This window comes from Apodemus sylvaticus, chromosome 23 (genome assembly GCF_947179515.1).
Source record: "Apodemus sylvaticus chromosome 23, mApoSyl1.1, whole genome shotgun sequence".
Taxonomy (NCBI): domain Eukaryota; kingdom Metazoa; phylum Chordata; class Mammalia; order Rodentia; family Muridae; genus Apodemus; species Apodemus sylvaticus.
In genome coordinates, this window is record NC_067494.1 from 43,844,524 (window position 1) to 43,868,374 (window position 23,851).

Here is a 23,851-nt window from a genome sequence, read left to right on the forward strand (position 1 = left end):
CAAACCAACCCAAACTGTGGTCTTTAAATGAAATCGCCAGAAGCTACTGGCCATGAAAAGAGTAAAATTGCTTTAAATACCTTTGGTACCACACAAACTTCGAAATGCTCTTTAGAATTCGCGTAAAGCAAAGCAAGAAAAAAAAAAAAAGCAATCCAACAACCCTGCTTACGTTCACATTTAAAACACAGTGAGATGATTCACAGAAAATTACAGCCAGGGCCAACTCTCAAAATGGTTAATTTGACAATCCTGTCTACATCTTAATGGAGCGCGTTATAGAGAACTTGCAACAAAACAGGGACGGTGCAGATTTAATGACTGACAGCTTCAATAAATCACAGGACTTCATTGCTGCAATTCAGAACATTGTTTCCGAAACAAATGTAACCGGCACAACTCCCTCGCCCGCCATAAAGCCCCCTTCCTGGCCCGCTGCCTTTCATTTATTTATTTTTTTGTCAAGTAGGTAGAAATGGGTGTTGACTACTTCGGTTTTTTCCCCGAATGTGTACTCCTCACTCGGGCTCCCTTCTGCGGGGGCCGCGCCACCGAGCAGCCAGCGTCTCCGCCACCAGGGACTGTAACCTGCGGTGAGGATAACGGAACCCCGCGTCACGCCGCATGGAACGGAGCCCGCCCGCACGCCCGTGGGTGCGCACGCGTGTGCCGTCTCCGCCCACGGTCCGGGGCCGCCTCGCAAGCCCACACGGCGACGCGGGGCCCATCACGCGTGGCGCTGGCGGGGGTGGGGGGTAGGGAGGAGGGAACCTCACTGGAGTCCCGACCGCCTGCGACGCTGCGGTGTGGGCGCCCACACCAACTCACTCCGCCGCCACCTAGCACCCCAAGCGATCCGACGGCCCCGCGAGGTGGGCGCCGCGCCAGGACCGTTCGGCCCCGCTTCTCGGTCCGCAGGCCATCTTCGTCCCGCCGCCCCCACGCAGGCGCGCTCCAGGCCCGCCCCTCCCCCCCATCCACGGCGCGCTCTCCGCCCGGTGGGGCGGAGCGACCCTCGGAAGGGGCGTGGCCACAGTCCTCGACGCGCGCACGCGCTCTCAGCCTCACGGCTACGTGTCGGACACGTGACGCCCACCCGAGAGTCCCCAGTGAAGCAACAGGACGTTAAAAAAAAAAAATTTTTTTTTTTTGAGGGGTAGCGAGAAAGGTGGACGAAGAGGTTTTAAAAAAAAAAAAAAACCCAAACTATAGTAACGCGCGCGGACGCGAGGCCCGGGCGGCGGCGAGCGCAGCGCGTCGCGAAGAGTCCCGCCGGGATTCCTCTCAGCCGCCGCGCCCGACCGCGCCCGCCGCCTCGGCAACAGCGCGCCGACGAGCCAGCGCCACCTCCCGCGTCCCCCTCAGCCGCGACCCCCGGCCCCGCACAGGCAGCCGCCGGCGCGCGTCCTCACCGCCGCTGGGCCCTGCGCCGGCCGTCCCGCCCGAGCGGCCAGGGGCGGCGGCGGGGGGCGGGAGCGCGCCCAGCCCCGTAACGGCCGCCCTGCGCGGCCCCGCCCGCCGCCCGCCCCCGGCCCTGCCCGCGCCCCTCCCCCCGCCGCCGCCGGCTGCGCCTCCTGAACTGAGGCGAACTCCGCCGCCAAGTGAGTGAGGAGGAGGAGAGCCGCGGAGGAAGAGGAGGAGCGCAGTCGGAGCGCGGCGGCGGCGGCGGCAACGCGGAGCGCCGCGGCGGACAGCACCGCAGACCCGCGAGCTCCGGCGCAGGCGGCGCGACCGGCCGACGAGCGGCCCCCCGGCTCCTCGCGGCGCAGCGGCCCCGCGCCGCGCTCGGCCCGAGACCCGCCTCCGCCGCCGGCCTCGCGAGGGGAGCCGCGCCGGGCGGCCGAGGATCGGCGGCCGCGGCGCGTCGGGCCGGGCGAAAGTGCCTGTGGGGGGCGGGCGGGCGCGCGGAGCCGGCCGCCCCGGGGCTCGGCGCGGGAGCCGGAGCGGGAGCCGGCGCGGAGCGGGACGCCGCGTCCCGAGCGGCCGGCGGCCGGAGCTCGCCCCCGCCCCTCCCTCCTCTCCTCCGGTGGCGGCGGCGGCGGGCGGAGTGAGCTGCGGAGCCTGGAATATGGTCGGGGAAATGGAAACGAAGGAGAAGCCGAAGCCCACCCCAGATTACTTGATGCAGCTGATGAACGACAAGAAGCTCATGAGCAGCCTGCCCAACTTCTGCGGGATCTTCAACCACCTCGAGCGGCTGCTGGACGAAGGTGAGGCGCCCGGCCCCAGCGCGGCGGCCCGGGATGGCGGGGCGGCGGGAAGGTCAGGCGGGCGGGCGCACAAAGGCGGCGCGGGCGGCTCGCGGTGGGGCCGGGGCCGGGGCCGGGCCAGGCCCGAGGGCGGACCCGGGAGCGCGCGGGGCTGCGGGGCTGCGGCCGGCTCCCGACGGCGCGGCGGCTAGGCTCCCCGCCATCCCGGCCACCTCGGTCGGCCCGGCCGGGCCACGCGATTCCCCGAGCTCCGCCTCGCCTCGCCCGCGGGGCCCCGGCTTAGCCGGCTCGTTTCGGTAGAGTTGTGTGGCCCGCAGTACCCGAGTGGACCCTGAGATGTTGGAGAATTACGTAGGGTGCCGAAAAGTAGTGCTTATGTGGCCGAAGGCGAGAACGAAATGACCGAGCAGAGCACTTTTTGTCCTTTTGTTTGGGGAAGCGAGAACTGTTTGGGAGTTTTAACTTCACTTTTTTTTTCTTTAGTCGGTGGTGGTGGTGGTGGTGGTGGTGGTGGTGGTGGGGGAGGAGTACGAAATACCGCGATGACAGACCTGAACGGAATCCGAGTTCGGAAGAACTGGGGCGGAGGGTTCGCTCCCGGCGTAGCCGCCTGCGTTTGCAGGGCGGGGAGCTGGAAGTTTGAAAGGAAGGGGATAAAATAGAGCAGAAGTTTGCAGAAGCCGAGTTGGGAGCGCTGTGGGGAGCGAAGACTGACTGGAAGATTAATGCTGGTCAGCTCTGGAATTCCTTTAGGAACTTCTTCTAACAGCGACCTGGAGTGTTAGTTTCCAGTAGCTGTGGGTTTCTGTGGACACCCGGGGCGGGGTTCGGTGGGGTGGGGGTGGGGGGAGGAATAGGACCAACAAGTCTGGTTTGAAAATCGAGGAGCGAGTAGTTTCTGTCTTCTCTTTAGAAGTCTCTGAGTGGACTGTTTGAAGGAAGCAGAAAGCTGCTGTACAGATGAACATGGATTTTAGGATCTTTAGAAGAAGTTCGAAAAATTTTAGAGATTGCTAGGGATATCATGTGCTTAGGGAGCTGGCATGTCAGGGAAGAACAAAAGACTCCGAGCTAAAAGATGGTTAAAGAATCATCCTTAGAGCTTTTGTTGGGTGGGAAGCCTTAGACACTATTTAAAACAAAATATTCAGCTATTACGCATGAACATAAAACAGCAACACATCGAAAGACACATTTTTTTTACTGTTGGGTTAGCATATTTGTTAGTATTAAATTGCCCTGGAGAAAACTTGAGCTGCCCCTTTAAGGGTTTTTGCCTTTCCTATTTGTGTTGGCATTTGAAAAATTGTGGAGGCAGAAAACTTTCTGGAATGTCCAAAAAAAAAAAAAAAAAAAAAAAAAAGCTGGAGCTCTAAATTGAGTATTTCCAAAAGTGAGCGCTAAGGGGCGCCAGTTATTATTTTTTTTTAACCTTGGAAATGTTTGGAACATAATGGATACTATGCTTAATAATCTGACCTATATTAGGTGCAGTCAAAATTTAAATTTTTAGATGACTTCATTTGTAATCCACAAATGTGATTAGGGAGGAAACACCTAATACTTTGTTATTTCTTCCTTGGTGTTGGTTTTTATGCTATTAGTATCAAATTTATGAAGAAAAATTGTAGTTTTTAAAAGTTCAGCCAAGGGGTAATTTCTTATACGACAAACTAGACAGCATATAAAATGAACTAAAACCCATCCTTAAAATGCTTCATATACTCAAGTGACTTGGAGCTTATAAAAAGTTTGTATAATAAAGAAAACTAGTAAGAGTTTCTTCGATTAGCTGTAAAGGCTACTCAAGTGTTCTTTTTCAGCTTGATAAGAAATAAGTGCCTTAGATTGAGGTTAGCATAAGTCTTTCATCTAGAGGGATTTCAATTATGTCACTTCTGCACAGGCTGGTTTCTCTTGGTTAGAGATAGTAACCTTTTGGGTTTCAGGTGTAGAAGACAGCTAGTGTAGGATTACAGTATTCAAAGTAATGTTCGCTGTCTCCTTGTCATGTTTTCTCCATCTTCACCTTAATCCATGTGTACTTGGGAGTCCAGCATCAGGCCAGTGTACAGATAACTTGGATGTTACAGGAGACAGGAGGTTGACTGGGGATTGTGATGGTTTTCATCAGACCAGAGAAACTTGCAGAGAAGGGGCTAGTTCTTAGTGTGTTATAAGCTTTTGACTGTACTTGTTAGTCTTATTGTAAATTTAATTTGACTTGAAAATACTGGTTTCTTAAGTCCATCATTGTAATTTTCTTGGTAGATGACTTAATTGTGAAAATTGTCAACTTGTCCTTTACCCCTTATGGCCTCTCATTGTCCAAAACAAATTAATCATGACTTCTGTTTGTGGTTAGGGATTACATTTTCCTTTGTCTGTAATGCTTGGCAGAAAATTAGTTTTAAATTCTGATAAAACTAAGTTTTACCTTAGGGATTAAACTGTTCAGTGATAGTAAAATACTCTACTCTCTGATAATTAGAAACTTTGAATGGAATTATTTAGCAATTTTATTTAAAGTTCTTTTCCAGCAGTGAACTTTTAATATAGTTCCTGTTTGAGAATTTTCATTTGGTTTGTTAAGAAATTTGGGAATTAAATATGTTGGTTTGGTTTTTCTACTTGTTAAAACTTGAATGCTAGTGAAATCGTATAGTGATTCTTGCTGACTTAAAGAAAGTCGCCTATAGTCCTTAAGTCTGGGAGCTCAGTCCTTGTGTCGCCTGCTTGTTCATTGTGCTTGGTGAGCTGTGCCAATCTTCCTTTCCTAGCGTCTTTAGCAGGAGAGGGTTTAAAGCTAACAGTATATTTTAGGCCAGGTCAGTTCCTAAATAAAAGCTATAACTTGAGTTAATACTTCTAAGACTTAAAGGATCGTTTAATTAGAGGTGAGCGGAAGATTACAAATAAAATGCGGGTCTTAAACTGCTTTCTCTTATGATTTTAACTTTATCCTTGAGATAAAGTTACACACAAATTATCTTAAAGACTTTGTAATGAAAATGAAACTGTTGTCGTAGTTGAGTGTAAATAAAGCATTTTTAAAAATAAACTTTTTGCAATTTAATATGAAAATGTGCAGCAGTAAATAACACAGACAAATAACAAGTAGAGAAAAGTAAGAATGGGACACAGAAACACCAAATTTCTAGTTTTAATTCTTTAGGCAGGATTATGAGAGAGGTTGCTTCTATGGAAATGAGAAGGGTGTGGTTTGGTGGAAAAGGGCAGTCTGAATCTTTTTATGGAAGCTGTCAGAAGAACTAGAGTATAATTTAGGAAAAGTAAACAAATAACGTTAGAGTCTGCATGAATGATTTAAAAATGGTTTTAGTTTTAGATAACCCTTTTTCATAAAATTTCCTGCTCTCTTAAAACTGACGATTTTTAATTAAAATTGGCTTTGCTATTTGTTTATCTTTGAGAATGTTCAGTGTTGGCGTGTGTCATACCTCTGCTTTTCTTGAATTTTAATTTTTTCTTTTTGAGAAAACTTGTTTGCCCATAAACACTATGGCTTAAAACGTTGCATGGCCATAGATACTGAGAGGACTTAGTTTATATAGTTTGTCAAATTTTTAGATTTTCTTTTGTCTAAAAAGCAAATCATTATTGACAGTAATTATTGTTTGTGTCAAGAATATTTTTCGTAAGGTGCGATAGTTAATCTGTTTAGGAGCTAAGACATTGCTTTTGTAATCCACTCAGAGTTGTAATAAGCTGCTATTTTTCACCAGTTCTCTCCATTATGCTCCTCAGGAGGTAGCACTGCTCTGTGTGGATCTCATGGAAGTGCTCGTTTGCATGTTTATTCTGCATTTACACCGCACTGCTCTAGAGGTGAAGGTGGTGAGCTTCCTTGTGTTTTACAGTTCAGGTTGTACTGTTAAACAACAGCACAGTTAAGTTTATAGTAGAAATAGGTCTTTGGGAGTCACATTTCCTGGTGTATCATTGCCTTTTCTGAGATGAGTATGAGAATGTTAAAATAAAAATTGTGATTTGTATGAGAGTGGGTGTGATCTGGGACCTTCAGAGCTGTCCGGATCAGCATTTGGCCTTTTAGGTGGTGTGAACATTGTATATCTCTGTTAATCATGGCCCCATCTCTGTCCTGGAGCTGGAGTCTCACTAGTTTCTTATCAGATCAAGTCATTTTTAGTATCCAAAAGGGAAACAGCCCTGTGACAAACTCTGACAAGTATAACCCTGTGTTGCTGAGACCTGGATAAAGCGGGGTTAAGAAGCACCTTTTTCAGCTGCTGTATTTACATGTGTAGTTTTTGCTTTTGTTTTTGATACTAAGAATTAAACCATTTGACTATATGGACAGCTTTTTATAAACATAGGACCTGCACTTTGATTAATTTGAGAAATTCAGGTTGTTTGATGCAAAAATTATCCCTTTCTGTCTAAAATGGAATGTGCTGTGACATTATTGGGTTTTGTTTGTTGATAACTCAGAAGATAGCGCACTGAGCTACTTTCTGCTCCTAGTATGTCAACTGTTGTGGGGATAGCTAGGAATCTATTTTAAGGGTGAGGTGGATGAAATGGATTCATGTTAGGAGGTCATGATTAGAACCATGTGCTGCTTTCTTTACATGGCTGACTGGTTGATGATTTCCTTTTTTCTCCATTCTTTAGTTGACATTAAGGCAATACAGTAGGGATTTTAAATGCAAGATTTCCCCCCTTTGCAATGATCTCTTTTAGGAATTGTATATACCTTTTTCAAAATTATTTTTTTAATTTTGGAGGACTCAGGTTGCTTATTTGATGCCCAAGGAATGATTTCTTTCAGCATCCTTTTTCATTTAATATAAAAACAAAATAAGCATAAGCACTAAAATTAGCATATTTTGTCATCTTAGTGTGGCTTTATTAGGAAAAAAGTTTTTAAATACAAACCATTTTCTGCTTGGTGCTATGTTATGTAGTTATCACAATTGGAACTTTGATTTGTTTCTGTGTGCCTTGTTAGAAGTGATTCACTCCATATGTACAATTCAGAACTTGTAACAGACACTTTCATGTTTAAATTTAAAATCATAACAACTTGATTTCTAGTATTTCTTAAAATGCTTTTGATCATAACACAGAGGTAGAATTAAATGCTAATACTTTAAACACATTAAGCAGCTTTGTAATAATCAGTAAAAGTTTTGGACACTTGGAAAACAAAGGTAAATGCATTTTCTTTCCTTTAAAAATCCCCCCTTCCCTTGTAATATTACTATTGGTAGTACTTGTTCTGCAGGTGTTTAATCAATTTTACATAGATATGGGTAGGAATTAGAAATATAAAATTCATTTGCTTATGTAGGGTTGTTTCTGGCATTCCTTTTGTCCAAATCTCCATTCATACACAGAAACATGTCAGTGCTTGTATTAGTTTTTGCAAGTTTTGGCAAGTTTTGGCATTTTGTACATATTTTTTTAGCCATCTGCTCTTAAAATCAATATATAGGCCTTGTATCGTTACTGTCATTTTTATGAGCAGAATATGTCAAATTCAGGTTGTTTTAGATCTTGTTCAAAGGGAGTATAGTGCCAGAGAAAACATGAAAAGGCAGATAATTCCACAGTGGTCCTTTGTTGTGGGCGTGATACAGGGAGGAGGTGTGCCTTGAGAGTGCGCGGGCCTGTAAAAGGAGACACCAAGAGAGTGCCAGCCAGCCTAATGGAGCTGGTGAACTTGGAAGGCAGGAGGCAGGGTGTGGGGGTAGGGACTAATCTGTGGGGCCCAGGAATTGAAAAGGTTTTAGGTTTTTAAGCCTTTTTCTGGATTTAGTACAAAACCAAATCATTACAGAATCAGGGGCACAATCAACTTTGTCAGTAGCAAGTTATTAGGAGCTAGTTTTATAATTTGAAATACATAGGACAACATCAAGCAAACATGTATCTGTTACACTCTTAAGAGCATACTTATGAAAAATAATACAGAACTTTGGGGGCTGGAAAAATGGCTCAGCAGTGGAAAACTGGCTACTCTTCCAGAGGACCTGGATTCAGTTCCCAGCACCCAGATGATGGCTCACAACCTTCTGTGACCCCAGTCTAGGGGCATCTGACATCCTCTTCTTTGAGCACTAAGCACATACATTTACACAGTATTCAGTATATCATGTGCAGGCCAAGTGCCCTAACACACATAAAACATGTAATTTAAAAAAACTGAAATGTCTCATAAACTCTAATGTCATACTCTTTTCCCAGTTTCACAATTGCCTTATAGATAGTGTGGAAGAGAATATAGAAATAACTCCAAGAAAGGCATTTCTTGGATTTGTCTTAGTAGAGGGAAATTTAGTGCAAATCAAGTGATCATATTCAGAACTACTAGGACCTGAGATCAGAAAAATGTAGACATAGTCTGGAGAGGGTGGGGACTTGGCCTTATCACAAGTCTGGTTTGTTGCCGAGATGGTGCAGGCTCTTCATTCTGTATGCTGACCTGTTTTATCATGTAAGTGGACTGAGAAGAAGAGTATTACAACATATTTCCACACACTGAAAAAACTGTTAGAGCTTCCAGTTGTGAACAGATAGAAAATGGAAGTAATTTTGCCAATTCTGTGCTATGTTGGACAAATGCTGGTCAGTTTCTTGGAGCTAGACTATATATTCTTCCTAAAATAGCTAAAAATAAGACTATTTATTTATTTATTTATTTATGACAGTTATTTTAAAACTGAGAAACCAAAGGTTTGTTTGGAGAATTTAAATTTACTTGGACTTTTCTGTAACCAAAGGATAGAACCCTAGTTCTTAAAATATTGTTATACAAATGAATTCAGTGTTCATTTACCACTGTTGCTAATTTTATTACTGTTATTTTTAGTAGCCACTCAGAGGAAGCAGTATTTCTTATTAGAAGATTTAATATAGAGGCTTAATACTGTTAAGTGATTCAAGCCAGGAACATAAGTTTGCTGCACTTTTAGCTCTGCATGGGGCAATAGCTCTGTTTTTGTTGTTGTTTTTAAGTCAGGGAGGTAACTGGAGAATGATACTCTATATAAAGCAGCTGCTGTGACCCTTTAATACAGTCTCTCACGTTGTGGTGACCTCCAACCATAAAAGTATTTTGTTGCTACCTCATAACTTTAATTTTGTACTGTTATGAATGGTAATGTAAATATCTGCTATGTGGGATATTAGATTCCTGACCCTTGTGGAAGGGTCTTCCCATCTCCAGTGGGGCCATGACCCACAGGTTGAAAATCTCTGCTCCAAAGACAGATAGATGATTGTGAGCTGGGGAGTAGGTGTGCTGCATTTGGTTACTATATCCTATTCTCTGTACCAGTTTATGGAGGATAAGTGACTATAATTTTATTAAAAGAAACCCTGAGGTTTCAGTTCTTTGTTAGGTGTGCAAAGTAATTTTATTACTTACAGTTGTATGCTAAGAATTGAACCTAGAGCCTCATACATGTTAGGCAAATGGTGTATCATTTGTTTTATTCTTATAAATGGAATTACCTCCCTTTCCAAGCGAAATCCATAATATATTCTAAGGATGCAAGATATAAAAGAGTGCTCATATGAGAAGTCTTTTTTCTATCAGTATTTTTAAGTTTCTTCTGGTAGGAGTAATCTGGTAGAGAAACCTGAAAGGCAGAGGAAGGTGCTTTATCCATTAGCTTTATGTTCTTGAGAGTCCTTAACTGGTAGCTTACAGGTCACAGAGCTAAAGTATCAAGTAGACCTTCTTGAGTAGTGTAACCTGGTCTTTGCAGTCTGGAATGAAGTGAATGGGAAGGCATGCTATAGGAGGAAGAAAGGATGGCAGTGTCAGAAAGGTCCTCAGATGAATACCACTGTAACTGCACAGTAGGACATGCCTGAGTAAAGTCAGCCTGATGTAATAGCAAGTTCTAGGCCAGTCAGGGCTGTCTATCTAACAAGACCTTAAAGAAAACAAACAAAAGGATGGGGACAGGTGATGGCATCTTAGAACATATATATTGATTAGTTGGTTAGTTGGAATGGCAAGTGTTTGTTGGAGAGTAGCAGTGTGAACAGCAAGTGAAGATGAGAGAGTAGGCAGGATCAGGACTGGGCTGTGGTGCTTCTAAATACTGGACTTCATAATTGAATTTTATTCCAGAGGTTCTTAGGGCTTTGCTGATGTTTTGGACTTTTTGGGTGTGTCATGGTGACCTTCTTGTGCATAATAAGCTAATAAAAACACATAGCATATAGGCATATGTAGAAACAGGGTGAAAAGTTAAGCATTTCTATATGGTTGACTGAATTGCGATTCCTTTCTCCACAAGGCTGGGGAACCCAGAGCTTCATAGTAAATAAGCCCTCTTCTGCAAACTTAAGATAGTTTTCTGTTTAGACCAATGCGTTACTGCGAATGAAAAGTGAGTGTGAGTGTGTCTGTGCGTGCACATGCATACATGTTTGTATGTGTGTTTGTGTGTGTGTGTGTGTAGTTTTCAACCCAATTTTGGTTGCTTAAGAGAGAGTTGAACTTTATTGTTGTTTTCATGGGGGAGGGGAGTGGAGAGACAGGGTTTTTCAGTGTAGCGCTGTCTGTCCTGAAACTTAAGAGATCTGTCTGTGTTTTTCTCTTGAGTGCTGGGATTAAAGGCACACATTGTGCCACCACTGCCTGACAAAAATTGCACTTTTTAGTTTTTTAAATGAAAGTTGAAAAGAATGAAGAAACTTGCTTTTGTTGACTCTTAGATTGTAATTAGCTTGGTTTGGTGAGATGTTTTTCAAAATGATGTCATGTGTTAAATCTGTGTTAGCAAACAGTGAAGATTTTCTGAGTATTAATATAGCTGATATGTGTTTCTTCTGATTAACTGTATTTTCAGTATTGGTTAAAATACAGTACAGATACATTTATATTCCATTTTTTGAGTTTGTATCTTTCAAAATTAATATTTTCTGTTAGTGACACCATATTAAGGAAAGAGTCACTACTCAGATTTCTGTAGTTGCATCTGGAATGTTCTTTATTCCTGCAATGTCCAAATCAAATAGTTGAACCTTATTATAATTTTAAATCTTTTAAAATTTGGAAGCATCATTCTTTAAAACATGCCTCAACTTAAACTTTCTTGTTGGGAAATTGTTCCTTATTCTTTGTATCCTTAGTGTGTTGGAAATTATATTTATATACTTATGTATAATTTTGTATTGTTTTGTATGTTTAAGACCCGGTTATACTTATTTATAATTTTGTATTGTTTTGTATGTTTAAGACCCGGTCTTGACTTTGTATATCAGACTACCTTTGAACTTTGTGTGTAGTGTTGAGTGGCCTCAACTTTGTGATGATCCTCCTGCTTCCAAATATAGGAATTACATGAGTGCTGCCACCTCACTAGGTTTAGGAGTTACATTTAAAAGTATTTAAATGCTATACATTTAAAATGTATAAAATGTATTTAAAATAAATGCTATAGCATTTAAAGGTATAGCATGTTTGGAATATCTCAGAGGTGGTGTTGTGTTCTTTAAGTTGTATCATGTCAGTAGAGACAGTAGTCAGTTTCACTGTTAATGAGACTCATATTGTTATGTGGATTAGAGTGCAGAGGCAAGAGTCTGTGTGGTTCCCTTCTGTAAAATTAAGGTTTTGTTTCTGTTTTGATCAGAACCTAACTCAGCCCTAGGATCGCATATGAACCCTTTATGCTACTGTTAACAGCCCTAATCTGCCTGAATTCATTTCATGAGAGCATCCACCATGATGCTCTTTTCATTCTAATATTCTTTGAACCAGTATCTTGGTAGTCTGTATAGTTGAACTTTGAACAACAGGGTAGGTATTACTATTTGAAATAAAATCCTATTGGGAAAGCTATGAAGATTTCTTATTACTTAGCCATGGAGTTGTTAGCTGCTCAGATGGTGACCTTTTACAAAAACTCATCATTATTAAGTACATGGATTTCATAGATAAGTTGTGGGATAATCAGATTGGCTCCTTTGTCTAATGGAATGTTTCTTGCTTTTTGGGACAGTATATTCCTCAACTACTCTGTATGTTAGCTGCTCCATAGGTAAAACTAGCCTTTTCACTAAAAGTTTTTTTTTCCATTCTGAATGGTGTTACAGACTATATTTAGGTGCAAATAGTATTATTGTTGGTGTGAGATCATTTTTTAATATATTTTCTGTGGGTGTAGGTAGGTACTATTCATTTTAAAGTTAATCAGTTTGTGTCTGCATTTTTGGTTTAGCCACCGAGTCCAAATATCATTCTTGATGATGATATAATTACTTATTTGATTCTTTCTATAATATAAAGGAGATATTCTCAAAATCAAAATAATCTGCAAATCACTAAATATTTAAGTTGTCTTACTCATTTTACAAATTTATGTGTAGTGATTCTCATTTCTAGTTTGTTTTGCTTTTATACGTAGTGTTTTTCTTTTTTTAGTAATAAATCTTACTATATTCTTTCTGATGTTAACATTTACTGTATAAAGCTCTTTTATTGTACCTTTTAAAGTAGCCTTTACCCTAAACACAGCAGAGATTAGGAGAACAAATATCTTTTAAAATGAGAAGTGTATGTGTCTGTATGTGTACCTTGTGTGTGTGATGGAGGTATGATCTGCATTGAATTTTAAAAGGAGAATGTTTTCTAAATCTTTTGACTAATGCTTTATTTAGATCCTGAAGGAAAGAAACAGAATAGAAAGTATCTGAAAAAGAGTTTTTAGTGTCAGTGAAAGTTATTTACACTTTAAAAGTTATATGACATAGACAAATCTCTTTGGTAGAAATGAAGCTTTGAGCTGTATTTTCTGTACTTGGGAAATCTTTACTGCAACCCTTTTGTCGTTAAGAATCTTTAACAGTAAGGAACTTATGTTCCAGCAGATGGGGATGTCAGTACACACAAGAGCATTTAGTGACTGAAATGTTGGAAAGGGACTTAGTCAGAAAAGAACATTGTATCCTTTATATTGTAGGGAAGGGGTTGCTCACAAATAGGCTGAGTGGTAGTTAATTGTCCTTATGGTGGTAAGTGTGCCTAAGTTGTGTCTTTAAAGATTTGGTCTTCAAGAGACTAGAGATTGACTATCTAATGTAAAATAGATTACATTTTCCCCCTGTAATGTTTTCTGTTTTTATATTAGTATTGAAAAGTTATTTGGGGTGGGATACTATATGTTACATACTAAGCATGCATTTGCTTGTAATCCATACTGCTCTGAATCTTGGATCAGTGATTACTGCTTAGTAATATCAGAAAAAAATAATGGGTCATAGCTTACTATTATGTTAGGAGAAAGTTCTTTTGAGGATTATAGTTTATTACAGCAATAAAAAGTTATCAGCAGTTAAACCATAATCTTATCTCACTTTATTGCTAGAGTTTATGGCATTACAGGATTTGTTAGTTTTTTTTTTTTAAATGTTATATAATTAGTTTTAAAAATGTGCCTTAACAGTTGTTGAAAAAAAATGCTGTTCATTACTGTTTGGGAAATGTGTGCCTTTTTAATAGTTGTCAGAATTTTCTAGGTTATTGAGTTAGTTTTTTTTCCAGTTGCCAAATACTACTGGAAAAAAAATACTACTACTACTATTTCTCAGTCACTTGAAATTAAACTCCTAGTATAATGAAAGGAGATGTCTTTTGTTTGTTTTTTTTTTTTATGGAGATCCAGGAAGGAAGAAACTGTCATATGAACTTTAGTACAAACAAACCAACTTGCATTATACTTGTTGTTTTTCTATAATGCTTACAGAGAGAATTGAATGTAGAAATTTTCATTTAGGATCAGGACTGTACTTCTCTTCGGAAGAGAGCAGGAGAGTAGGTGAGAAAGCTTAGTTTTTATTGTGGCACATGCATTAATCCCAGCACTCAGAAGGTAGGCAGAGGCAGGAGGATCTCTCTGAATTCAAGAACAACTCCCCACCCCTCCGTTTACATGGTGAGTTCCAGGACTGCCAAGACTAAGTAGAGAAACTGTCTCAAAACAGTGACAGCAAAGATATAGAATGATGAGTCTGGGGTACATATTTTGAACATTGTTTCTTAGTATGTAAATTTTTGAGAAGCTTGAATTCTTTTCTCTTACCAATAAGTTATTGGAAAGAATTAGACATTTTTTTTTACTAACAAATACTCCTTAGGAAAAGTTTTAAATGTATCAGTTAAAAAGTGAAAGCCACATATAATTAATAGGCACTGAGTTTTGGTGAATTTCCTTCCATGCTTTATTATTAATGGATATAACAGAATTGAATACCCACTGAAATACTAGACCTTTGTGTTTCTTTAAATACACATATGAACACACACACAAAGCATGCATGGATGCACCCATGAGTTAAACATTTTTTTTCGTGTCTTCTAGCTTCAATTTTTTTTGTTGTCATTTGATGTTGTTGAAGTGTATTAGTTACTGAAATTATAATTATTATTACTATTACTACTACTATTATTGTGGTGGTGATGGTTTTGGTTTTCGGCTTTATACTTTGCTTTTAGGATACCTGTGTGTGTTGTAAATGATTTCTAGAGTCAGTAAGTCCCAGAAAGCTTTTATGACAACTGGTTCAATGAATTCCAAACTCCTAGGTTTGCAATGTATTTAATGTAAAGTGAATATTTTTGGTGTATTTACTAGAAAGTGATTATTATGGTGTAGTGTTTTGAATTGCAGAGTACCCTATTTCACATGCTAATTTTTAATGACTTATACTGAAACTTTACTAAAAGTATGTGTGGGATATTTTCAGGGATATACCAGAACTTCAGAATTATTCCATAATTATTGCTTAGTTAAGGTAACACAGACTAAAGACTGGTATTAGAAAGACTACTTTAGATTGGTATGTTCACCAGTGATTCTGAAGAAGAGATGAACTCAGACCTGTTCTCAAAAGACACAATTTAAATGGTATAGGAATATGCACTAGACCCAGGAACAGTGTCCTTTATATAAGGACATTTTGAATTATATTTTAAATACCTGAAGTTTAAGCTCTGACCAGGAGACAAGAGAGCTATTTAAAACTTTTCCTTTCAGGGCTTTTAGTTGTTTCCAACTTTGATCTACCACCTTGTTTCTGCTTTTAGCCTAGGTTTTCTTTAGTTGTATGAGCATTCAGTTACAATGCAATTCCTTAATGTGACAGGTTTACTTGATACTGCTGTTTCTCCCTTTCAGGTTTTCTCCTTTTCTTTGTTTTTGTATCTTTTGGGTACTGGAATATCTTACATTGGGAGAGCGAGAGACAAGAGTTTCTTAGCTGACCCCAAAGTCACTGTGAAGACTATTAAAGGACCTGGTAGAATAATGAGTGACCTAGCTTTCGGTTTAATCTTCTGCTCTGCAAGCAAAGAAGTGTTAGCCTTTTCCACAGAAATACTACAATTCCGAAGTTTTGGAATTGGAAAGAATCTTGAAACTCAGTCACAGATTGACTGTGTGTGCGGATACATACTTCATTGATGAAAACATGAAGAAACTTTATGGACTAAACCAGCTCTCAATTTTTTTAAATGCTGTGACTCTTTTTTTTTTTTTTAAATACATTTTCTTATGTTTTGGTGACCCCAGTCATAAGACTTTAATTGCTACTTCATAACTGAAATTTTACTAGTTTGGAATCATAAATGACATGTAGGGTATCTGATATTTGTCCTTCAGCACCCCAAGGAGTTGCAGCCAGAGGTTGAGTACCATGGTCTAGACAGTGCTGGTTTCAGGAATGGTAGCTAAGTTACTTCTTTTGTAGAAAATAATTAAGTTATATTGTTAGCAAGTAAAAGTACCTTTAAGCCTGATCGCTAATCAGAATTTTGTTATAACTATTAATTTGTGCTATCTTCAGATGTGAAGTCTCAATTATTTTAAATTTTATTTTGTTACTTGACATATTTCCCAAGTCTTTATTTTTTTTTAACGTTTCTTCCAAATAAGAACAAAATTAAGTATACAGTGCACAGACTCACTATCATTAAACCACCGTTAAGCCAAAGACAAGTCATTGTTTGCAGGTGCCAGCTGTCTACTATTTGCAACCATTCGTGTTGCTGCTCTGTACTGTGTGTACTTTTTGGGCTAAGATGAAGCTTTTCTCCATCCTAGAAAGGCTATGTGAGGGGCTGAGGGGCTGTTTGGGTGGTCGAGTACTGTCTTTGTTGGTAGACCACTTGCCTTGCACAGTCAAGGTCCTAGGTTCAATTTCCAGTACTGGGTTGGACGAGTAAACAGAAAGTGAAGTGTGTTGGATAGGAAAATAATTAGAGAAGATAAAATAATATATGAATTTGAAAATCCTAGGTTAGGTTTTAGGTTATAGGAAAATTGTATTTTATGTTGTGGTAAGGAAGGGTGTGGTGCTATTTTATTTTTCACTTCATTTTCATCTATATAAAATTTGATTTTCAGGTATGAGTTAGCCAAATGCCATAGGATATGTAATAGCAACAAGCTATTTTGTTATATGGTAGCTAAAGGTGTGTCTCAATCAACTTTGAATATTGAATTGTAAGTTACTTTGTGGTTTGTAAAGATGGCTTGGACCCTGAAGGGTAGAAAGAACAAGGCAGTGCTGAGAGTGCTGGTAATAAAGAAGAGGGTCCTCCATGTGTCCTGGGGTGGGGTGGGGTGGGGGTGGTTCCTCCTCCTCCTCTTGGGTGTTTGAATATGTTCTACAGTAGCCCAGGCTGGTCTTGAACTTCTTCCTGGAACCTCCTCTCTAGGGCTTTGATCTCAGATGTGTTTCACCATGTCTCAAATTGAGAGTCTCTTTGGTTGTCCCCATTAGCAATATTTGTATCCTGACTGTACAAACAAGAATTCTTAACTGTTAACCAAGAGAAATACTTTGTTATCAAAGTAAAGTATGCATGTCTACATGGGTGTTTATATGTAACTAATGTGAATGTTTAAAAAATGTTTCACTTCTATCTGTAATACAATCTAGATTTTGAAAAATACATTTTATCTAAAAATGCTGGTTAATACTAGTTTAATGTTATGGCTTAGAGTTATCAAAAAGGTAAGTTGACTTTTGTTATAGTTTATATTATTTACTTTTTTATTTTATTACTTTATATGTTTTATTATATTTTTATTTATTTATAACGATCTTTCCCCTTAACATCTTACTGGGTGCTACGGATATAGAAATGAGTGAGATACAATGGTCTGGAGAAAACTTAACAGAACCATGCCCAACTTTAAGGAAATACCAGATTTTCTAGCAGGAAGATGAAAATTTCTTCAGAGGACATAGGTTTTATAATCTGATAATTTCTCTTACTAAAGCTTAACTGAGTATGAGATTTTAGTTCTGGTATTCTCTCTACATTCTAAAATGAAAAATACCAAATATATTTATATGAGATTTGAATTTTTTGGCTTGCTGGCCAAGTTTGTTAAATGTTAGTTACATAGCCAATCTTTAAACTATTAAACTTCACAAATTAGTAAGATTATTTTTCTAAATATATTAACTAGTTTAAATATAACTATTTGAGAAGCATTTTTTTTCTGACAACCTTCTCCCCCAAGTATGAAAAGGAATTATCAGGTAGAAATGTTATGTAAACATTTATCTTTGACTATTGGCCCTGTGCCCAGATGGTAAAAGTTAAACTCTGAATCAAGCCATGAACTTGTAAACAGTGGGATAAAAAGATAAGCACATAATTTTCTAGTGCCTAAGAATAGTGTCTTTTTGTTAGACTTTGGAAATATTGTAGGCATTGATTTCATCTCATAGTTCTTTACAAATATCAAGTTTGGCAGCTGGAAGTACATGTAGTTCAGTGGTAGAGTACCTGCTTGTCAGCACACTAATTGTGGCATCATTCTCTATCATGGCAAAGTAAAAGAAGTATGTTAAAAAATAAAATTGAAACATCTAAACTGAATGCTTAGTTACGTTTTATTAAAAAGCCTTAAAGCATGGTATTTCCATAGGCTTCAGTTTCTGTAGATTTTCAGTTGTTAGATTTTCCCTGTGTGACAGGCTGCTGCAGTGGGTTAAGGAATTTAACGTCTGTGAGGATGTGGTAGTTGCCTTAGAATGATCTTGCTGTTAGCAGTGAAAAATGTTTTTCTTACAGTTTTTGTGCAGCAGGCCATGGAGTAAAGCATATTTTTATAATAAAGGTGATGAATTTAATCACAAACTGGCAGCCACATGGAAACTGCAGGCCTTGATAACTGGGAGAAAATTGCCTATAAAGCAACTCTTGAGAGAAAAGGCTTTAAATTTACCCACCCATTTCGACATTGAGGAGAACATAGGAATCATAGAATACTTTGCTTGGCCTGCTTAGTTCAGATGAATGACATTTGAGTTTTTCTACTTAGAAGCTAGAGACAGTTTAAAGTTCTTCAGTTTAGATGTAAGACTTTTGTCAATAAACTTTTGCATTTTACTAAATATATCTAACATTGACTTTTCAGTACATTATATTCCTGTTACTTCTGTGCCCTGTATTTTGTTTCTTCCATATTTGAGGAGTTGTGCTATGTATGTGAGGAACTATACCTAGAAGAGACAGAAATGCAAGGCTTACAAATAAAAATTACTAGAATGCCATCAGTGGTTACTTTAAATTATTTTTTTGCATTCTTTGAAAGTTTTATGTTGTATTTTGGTAATAGTCACTGCCCTCCTCCATCTCTTCCAGATCATTCAGTATCCATTCAATTTTTGTCATCATTTTTTAAAATCCACTGTGTTGTGTAGGTGTCATTGCTGTTTTGGGTTGTCCCTAACTAATTTATGGTACAAAGTTAGAGCAGAATGGTAGGTACAAGTATCTAGGTAATCTAGGTTCTTATTTTCTCTAAATGATTAACGGTTGTCATTTTAAAGGAATAACCCAGCCCTTGATATACCATACAGTATATGGAGTGTTGAATCCAGAGTCTTGTGGTACATTGTAGCATTCATCTTGAAATTCTTTCATATATCCATAATATGCATAGCCACTAGAAGATGGCCATTTCAGATTCACAGAATTTTTTGTGGCAAATGAAAATGAAAACCCATCTGTAGTGGATGTGGCCTAATGTTGTTGGTATTCTAATGTTAATTTGGATCCCCCCCAAACTGTTGTGTACCAGAGTTCACATGTTAAGATATTGAGTGACCCTGCTCCCAGTTAATTCTGATTGATAAACGTTATTTTAAGAAGGTTATTAGATTTTTTTGAATATCCTTGATCTAATTGATCATATTTTCTGAGCAGTACAGTGTAATAAGTATGGAGATTCAGGTTTTAAAGCAGATATTGAAACTTAATATTTGGTGATTAAAAAACAAGGATAGGGGCTGGAGAGACTGCTCTTCCAGAGGTCCTGAGTTCAAATCCCAGCAACCATGTGGTGGCTCACAACCATCCATAACGAGATCTGACACCCTCTTCTGGAATGTCTGAAGACAGCTACAGTGTGCTTACATATAATAAATAAATAAATCTAAAAAAAAAAAAAAAGAAAAAGCAAAAACAAGGATAGAAGAGGAGGGTCCTACAATTGATTGAAATTGTAGATTAATTATAAAGATATGAAAATCAAGAAGGAATAGTGTTTCTTTAAAAATACTAAAAAATGAGCCAGTAATTGCATCTTTTTCACTGACAGTTTTATTTCATAAGTGTTGAGTGTTTAGAAGAGTGATTATATAGACCTTCGCCTGTGATAGTGAGCATGACCCATCTACCATCACTGAGGTCTTCACTGAGGGCAGAGTGCAAACAAGTTCATGCTGCCACTCCACAACCAGTGACATACATGTTAACATTTGCTCATCTGTTTTACTTGGTTTTAGTAAACAGTGGCAACCTTAGAACTTAGACAGAGCCAGGATTAATAGTCTAGTTATGTAAACTCTACTGTACTTGATCAGATAGTTGATGAGTGAGAAGCTTTATTTTTACCTTGTGACAGAACTTATATTTTGTGATTTTACATCCAAGATGGAGCTAGAGTGAGATGTATACAGGCATATAATTTGTACATGCTTAGATATACTTTAAGAATAGAAATATTGTATGTGTACTTAACTTTAAATATCTTTGGTTTTATTTAATAGGCTATAAATGTAATGTATGTAATGTAATGTAAAGTATAACGCTCAGCATCATAATCATTTGTTTGTAAGCTGGTACTGAATTCAGTTCCTGTAGCCTGCCTGCCTACCTACCTACCCTTCTCCCCAACAGTCCATCTATCCGTCTCTCTGGTATTTTGAGACAGGGTTTCTCTTTGTGACCCTGGCTGCTCTGGAACTTGCTCTGCCCTGCTTGCTTTTTTCTTTTAATAAGAAATGCTATTATCTTATGCCAAATCAAGTCTGGAACACAGTTACTAGCTATAGTTTAGTTTCAGATTCTTGATGCCAGAGCTAAAGCATCTCAAGTACCTAAGATCTTGCAATGTTGGAACCGATTTTGGAATCTTGTTTTGAGCAGTCATACAGTTTAGATTGCTCACAGTCACAGGGCCCATGGCGTGCTGTGAAGACAGTGCTTGTCATATTACAGTTTCACATCAACGGCATCAGATGGTTTTCATTCTTCTGTAATATGTTTTAGGTAACCATTTTAAGGTTTTTAGTATGTAAACAGACATTGCGACTTTTATACAAATGTACTTTATAAACTTAAATATATATTACAAACTGAAATGTTACCCCTACTCCTCCTTTCCCCCCACGTTACTCACTCAGTTGAAGCTAAAATAATTTTAGACTTAAGAAAACTCATTAAATATAGTCAGAACCTGGATCAAAAAGCTCTGACCCTTTAAAAAGAGTAAGAAAATTGCTAAGGAGGGAAGGGTGGAGCAGAGACTGAAAGAAAGGCCATCCAGAGACTGCCCCACCTAGGGATCCAGCCCATCTGCAGACACCAAACCCAGATGCTATTGCTGATGCCAAGAAGCACTTGCTGACAGGCGCCTGGTATAGGGGTCCGTCCCCCGCACCCCAGGCTCTCCCAAAGCCTAATCAGTACAGATGTGGATGCACACAGCCAAACATTGGTTTGAGTGTGGGGACCCCAATGGAGAAGTTAGGGCAAAGACTGAAGGAACTGAAGCGATTTGCAACCCCATAGGAAGAACAACAATAACAACCAACCAGACTCCCCAAAGCTCCCAGGAACTAAACCACCAACCAGACTTTTGGTTTTTTTTTTTTGTTTTTTTTTTTATTAGTATTTTATTTAATTTGTGAACTGATTGTTTAATTATGAACATAAAGAGTCAGTTTTTCTCTTATCTTTCTTGTCCTTCCCAATATGCATAGTGCATAAAACATTAAATTGTCTTTAGTCCCTAGTTTCACCGTTAAGGATATCTTGACTATAAATAGCTTGATTTGACAGTGTAATTCTGTAAAAGTACTTTTCTTTAAGGCAGAGAGGTGCATGAACTGTGTATATTCTAGGGTATCTACATTGAGATTCAATTAGGCTTGTGTTATTCCTCTTTACTCAAGAGACAGAAAAACCAGCACAACATTCTTGAAAGATGCACATTGTCTTTCAACACTTTTTACTCCATTAGTAATTATTTTCTTTTTAACAATCACTCTCCCCCCCCTCTCTCTGTGTGTGTGTGTGTGTGTGTGTCTTACCTGTTTGTATGTTTGTGGAGGTCAGGAATGGCATCTGATCTCCTAGACCTGAAGTTACAGACAGCTGTGAGCTGATTATATGGCTGCTGGGAATCAAACCCCTGGTCCTCTGGAAGAGTAGCAAGTTCTGTTAATTGTTGAGCCATCTCTAGTATTGATTTTCTTAAAATGAGGTCACTTTTTATGGTTTGATGCTTGATGCACTTACTGATGATGCTACTGACACTTGTGAGTTGGCCCGGTTTTGAGAGATTCTGACATCTCTTATCACTTCCCTGCTTAGAAATAAACATACTAGCAGTTACTATGCAAATGTACTTTGAATTTTTTTTACACAACTAAAGTTCATAGAAGGGCTTGGTTGTGTGGTAAAGATTAATCTCTAATTCACACCCTGTAGTCATCTCCTGTGACTGGACTTAACTAGTTATCCAAAGTCCATGTGACAGTGTTAGTGAGCTCTTCTATTTTTTTTTTTTTAAAGGATGGCTTCTTCCTAGAGTTCAGGGCCTAACCCAGAACACCAATATGTCTTATTTCTATTACTCATCAACCTATTCTCAACTCCTGGAAAACTCTAGACACAAGTTCCTGATTCCATAGAAAGTATTCAGTCCACACTAGCTGAACATCCATTTTATTCCAGACATGTATAAATACTTGCTGTTCAAAATTTATTCTATTGAATTCCCAAGTTTACCCATAGAGTGATCTCAGGTCTTGCATTGGATCACAAAACATGACTGGGCTGTGCAACGCTTACATGACAGCTTGAAGGAGGCAGTTGTGACTTGGATAAGTACCTTTGATACAACTTTCATTCTAGTTTTAATCGTAATTTGGATATACCATTCCTTGCCTTGGTATCCCGGCTCTCTTTACTTTTCAATTTTACATTTCTTTTCCCATTATTTTCCTCTTCTCTCTCTGGCTCTTGTTACTGGTTTTCCTACTCATAGTCACTTGCCCCAGTAGCTACCAAATTTAATTTTGAGGATGGAAAAGTAATGATGGACATGGTCTGTTGTATGAATTAAAAACTTCAATTTAGAGAAAGCTCAACTTTGAAACCTGACTTTCAATTACTAGTTAAATGATTTTAAATAAAAATATTTAAGTTTTATATCTCAGTTTCCTAACTTTAAAATTGTAAGAATAGTCCTTAAATGAAAAGATATGTACCTAACCACACTATAAGAATTAATCTTTCATCTCCAAAATAGACTTATTAGGAAGATATATAGGAAGAAATAAGGCCCTACTATCTTAAATTCTAAATTCTCTGTTGTTACAACTACCACTATTTAAGTTTTTGATTCCCATTAACACCTGGTTGTGAAGTGTAAATTCTTTTTTAGGAAAGGTTTGAGTAATGGCAAAATAGGGGTAGAATAGTAGTAGCTGAAAAATTGGCTTACAAAAAAAAAAAATTAGATGTAGGGGCTTGGAGAGAAGGAACAGACTTTTGATTTCTAGCACCTAAATGGACACTTTACTATTTTAATACCAGTTCCTGAGTATCAGAAGCCATCTGGCTTCCACAGACACTATACATACATGTAGTGTACAGACATACATGAACTCAAAACACTCATACAATTAAACTATTTGAATTAATAATAAACTACTACTGTGTGGATCCATCTCTTGTGCAATGTTTGGTGTGATCGCTTTCCCAGATACTTTGTTGTATGTGTATCTTTTTAGAAGTTCAGTCTTCAACATGGAGAAATCAGAAAAGGAGCTGCGAGTTCACTTTACTCTCTGAGAACTCAGTTTCTTCTGAGCAATGACATCTTAAGACCACCTCCTACTTACATATAGACTACATGACCATAGAAATTAACATAATACTTGTAGGTATAGATCTCTCAGATTATGTTGTAGCCCCCCCCCCCTTTGTTGTTAAGCCTAGCCTTTACGGTTGAGCTGTCTTATCAGCCAGGAATTCAGTAAAAGATAAGATTATTGTTATTTGATATTAGGAAATAGTTGATACTTCTTTGAAAGGCCATACCTCT

General features: G+C 39.1%; 1 protein-coding gene across 5 annotated transcripts in view; it reads left to right on the forward strand.

Annotated features, from left to right (window-relative positions):
• The first annotated feature begins 1,653 nt into the window (after positions 1-1,653).
• Qki (QKI, KH domain containing RNA binding) overlaps positions 1,654-23,851 on the forward strand; it is a 109,277-nt gene continuing 87,079 nt past the window's right edge. For 3 of the 5 annotated variants that reach the window (XM_052169935.1, XM_052169937.1, XM_052169936.1), the window contains exon 1: positions 1,654-2,210. In XM_052169935.1, coding sequence (XP_052025895.1) covers positions 2,069-2,210 — 142 coding nt within the window. In that variant the 5' untranslated portion in view covers positions 1,654-2,068. The remainder of the gene's footprint in view (positions 2,211-23,851) is intronic. The other 2 variants (XR_007975282.1, XM_052169933.1) reach the window with 1 other exon arrangement.